The 2398-nt window shown below is 40.8% G+C and overlaps 1 protein-coding gene across 1 annotated transcript in view; it reads right to left on the reverse strand.

The window, feature by feature from the left end:
* SFMBT2 (Scm-like with four mbt domains 2) overlaps nt 1-2398 on the reverse strand; it is a 180365-nt gene that overhangs the window by 96158 nt on the left and 81809 nt on the right. Inside the window, exon 6 of the mRNA XM_012664906.1 lies at nt 2030-2276. Within this exon, the coding sequence (XP_012520360.1) occupies nt 2030-2276 (247 nt within the window). The remainder of the gene's footprint in view (nt 1-2029; nt 2277-2398) is intronic.

A 2398-nucleotide genomic window follows, 5' to 3' on the forward strand; every position in this document is an offset into this window, starting at 1 on the left:
CGTCTTGTAACTACCGTATTTGAGGAACACAAAGTCACGTTTAAATATCTTTTTGCCTTTTATTTTCTTCTTCCCATACGTAACCTTTCCTGCTGACAATTTCAATATTGAGGAAGTCAAGTTCATGATGATGAGAGTGTCTTTTCCAAAATCTGTAGGGACCCCCATGAGCTCGTAAGTGAAACAGACAACTTACATCCAGAGACAACTTACATCCAGAAAATTCTAAGATAAGTGAACACAATTTATTCTTATGTTATAAAGATGCCAAATTTTCTAAAGAAGGAGAGAGCTCATAGCAAATGCTTCCTGAATTTCTACAGAGACATATTCCATTCTTGCTTTTGATCCTAAGTCCCCTAATTTCACAGGAAAGAAACATTAACAGAGAACCTACAAGGCGACTAGTAATCCTTTGCTTTGTACACTGGCAAGTACATATTTCTCCTAAAATTTATAAAGCAATTAGACACTAAGCTGAGATTTATACACACAACTTCCCACACAAAGTAAATTTTTCCTGCTGGGTTATGAATCCCAGAGCAAATCTGTACTTAGATCTCTTCTGGCAACACTGATGGGCCCTTTGTCTGTCATCATAGCCCAAAATCACTCAGGAAATAAATAGAAATCTTGGCTGGTTTGCAAAATTTTGACAACAATGATACCAATAAAATACCACGTTACTCGTCCGTGTGCCTGTCAAATTTAACACAGATGCAAACACATGCAATATGGAGCCAGTGACAGAAAAGACAGATAACTCCTCCCCTTCATGTACCCGAGACTAACATCAGCAACTCATATGGGAGGGAAATATGTTGGTGATTTTACTAAAGCAAAGAGCCAAGTCTTTATTCTAAACGTACCTAAAAAACTGACCAGAATAAAGATCAGCAGTTCCTAAAAGAAATGTATTTCTTCCTTGGCATTTTTGATTCCATAAGAATCCAACGTTTTTGTTCTGGGGTTTCCCACAAAAAGGTTGGTAAGGAGGGGCTACAGGGGCAGGGGGTGGGATGACACGGCACCTGGAAATCTGAATTGCATCACCCGGCCCTGAAGCGGGGGACCTTGGACAGGTAGCCTAACCCTAGGCTCGATTTTCTTTGCTGGGAGATGAAATTCACACCGAACATGCAGCATTTTTTGGAATCAAAATAAATAACATACCAGATGTAAAATCACCTGGCACATAGTAAACATTCAAGAATGGTTATTTTGTAAACAGCGAGATTTTTGACTGGTTAGGTATGTCAGAACATAATGCACTGTTCTATCCGGTTAAGCCTGTGCAAAGTCATTTGACCGTGCATTTGAAGCTAACAAAAATCTATGATGTGTGAGGGAAAAAGCATGATGATCTTCTCGGTGCCATTTCCTGGTCAGAAGGGACTGTGGTTTGGATATTCAGATGCATGGATAAACGGATGGACGAATGAATACGGATGGGTGGAAAGAAGAACGGCTGGATGGGTGACTGGGTGGATGGGAAAATGGGTGGGTAGATGGATGGGTGGGTGGATGGAAGGGGGGATGGATGGATGGTTGGATGAGTGGATGGATAGATGGATGGATGGATGGATGGAAGGGTAGAAGAGTGGATAGATAGAGAGATGGATGGACGTATGGCTAGACAGACAGACAAGACAGACAGACAGACGGCTACCGGGATGAATGGAGATTTTGGAGCTTACTGACAAGACTAACAAAATCCCTAAAGAAAAAAGTGGAGAATATGCCCACCTCTCAATGTATTGTTATCTTTCCTGTCTGAACCAGTGATTCCAAAGGAACTAGATCAACTTCCCTGAGGGCTCCAACATTACTTTCTCTTTTGAGAACACTACTGATTGAGGTCTTTGGTTTTATTCTCTACAGAAAGTATCGTGAAGTATCGTGCTTAATATTCATATCCTCAGATGTAAAAGATACCAAAGAGCTAACAGATTTTCCAGAGACACATCCAGGAAAATATCCCATCTTTTTTTAAAAAACAGTATACAGCGGCAAAAGCTTTGGCCCTTACCTGAAGGTGGGTCCATTCTGTATTTATTCTCTTGACACCAACCAACTGGTCGAAGTCTGTAATCCAAGTAAAACAACCACTGGTCATAGGATTCAGTGTCCTCCAATCCCACATAGCGAAGGCGTAATCTTCCTCCAACATTTTCAATCACACTAACTATCCAGTACTGAAAAGGGCTCTGAGAATCCTGAAGTTCTATTAAGGAATCAACTGTAATGAGGTCTATAGGGCCTTTCCCTCGCAGAGGCTGTTTAAACAGAAGCAAAACTCCTTATTTTAAACTTTCTTTTAAGGTTCTCATGGAAACAGATGACAGCAGAAGATAATGCTTTTTCACACCATCATCCAAGCTACTGGCAAACAGTCTGG

Source organism: Propithecus coquereli, unplaced genomic scaffold (genome assembly GCF_000956105.1).
Source record: "Propithecus coquereli isolate 6110/MARCELLA unplaced genomic scaffold, Pcoq_1.0 Scaffold94, whole genome shotgun sequence".
In the NCBI taxonomy this organism is placed as follows: Eukaryota; Metazoa; Chordata; class Mammalia; order Primates; family Indriidae; genus Propithecus; species Propithecus coquereli.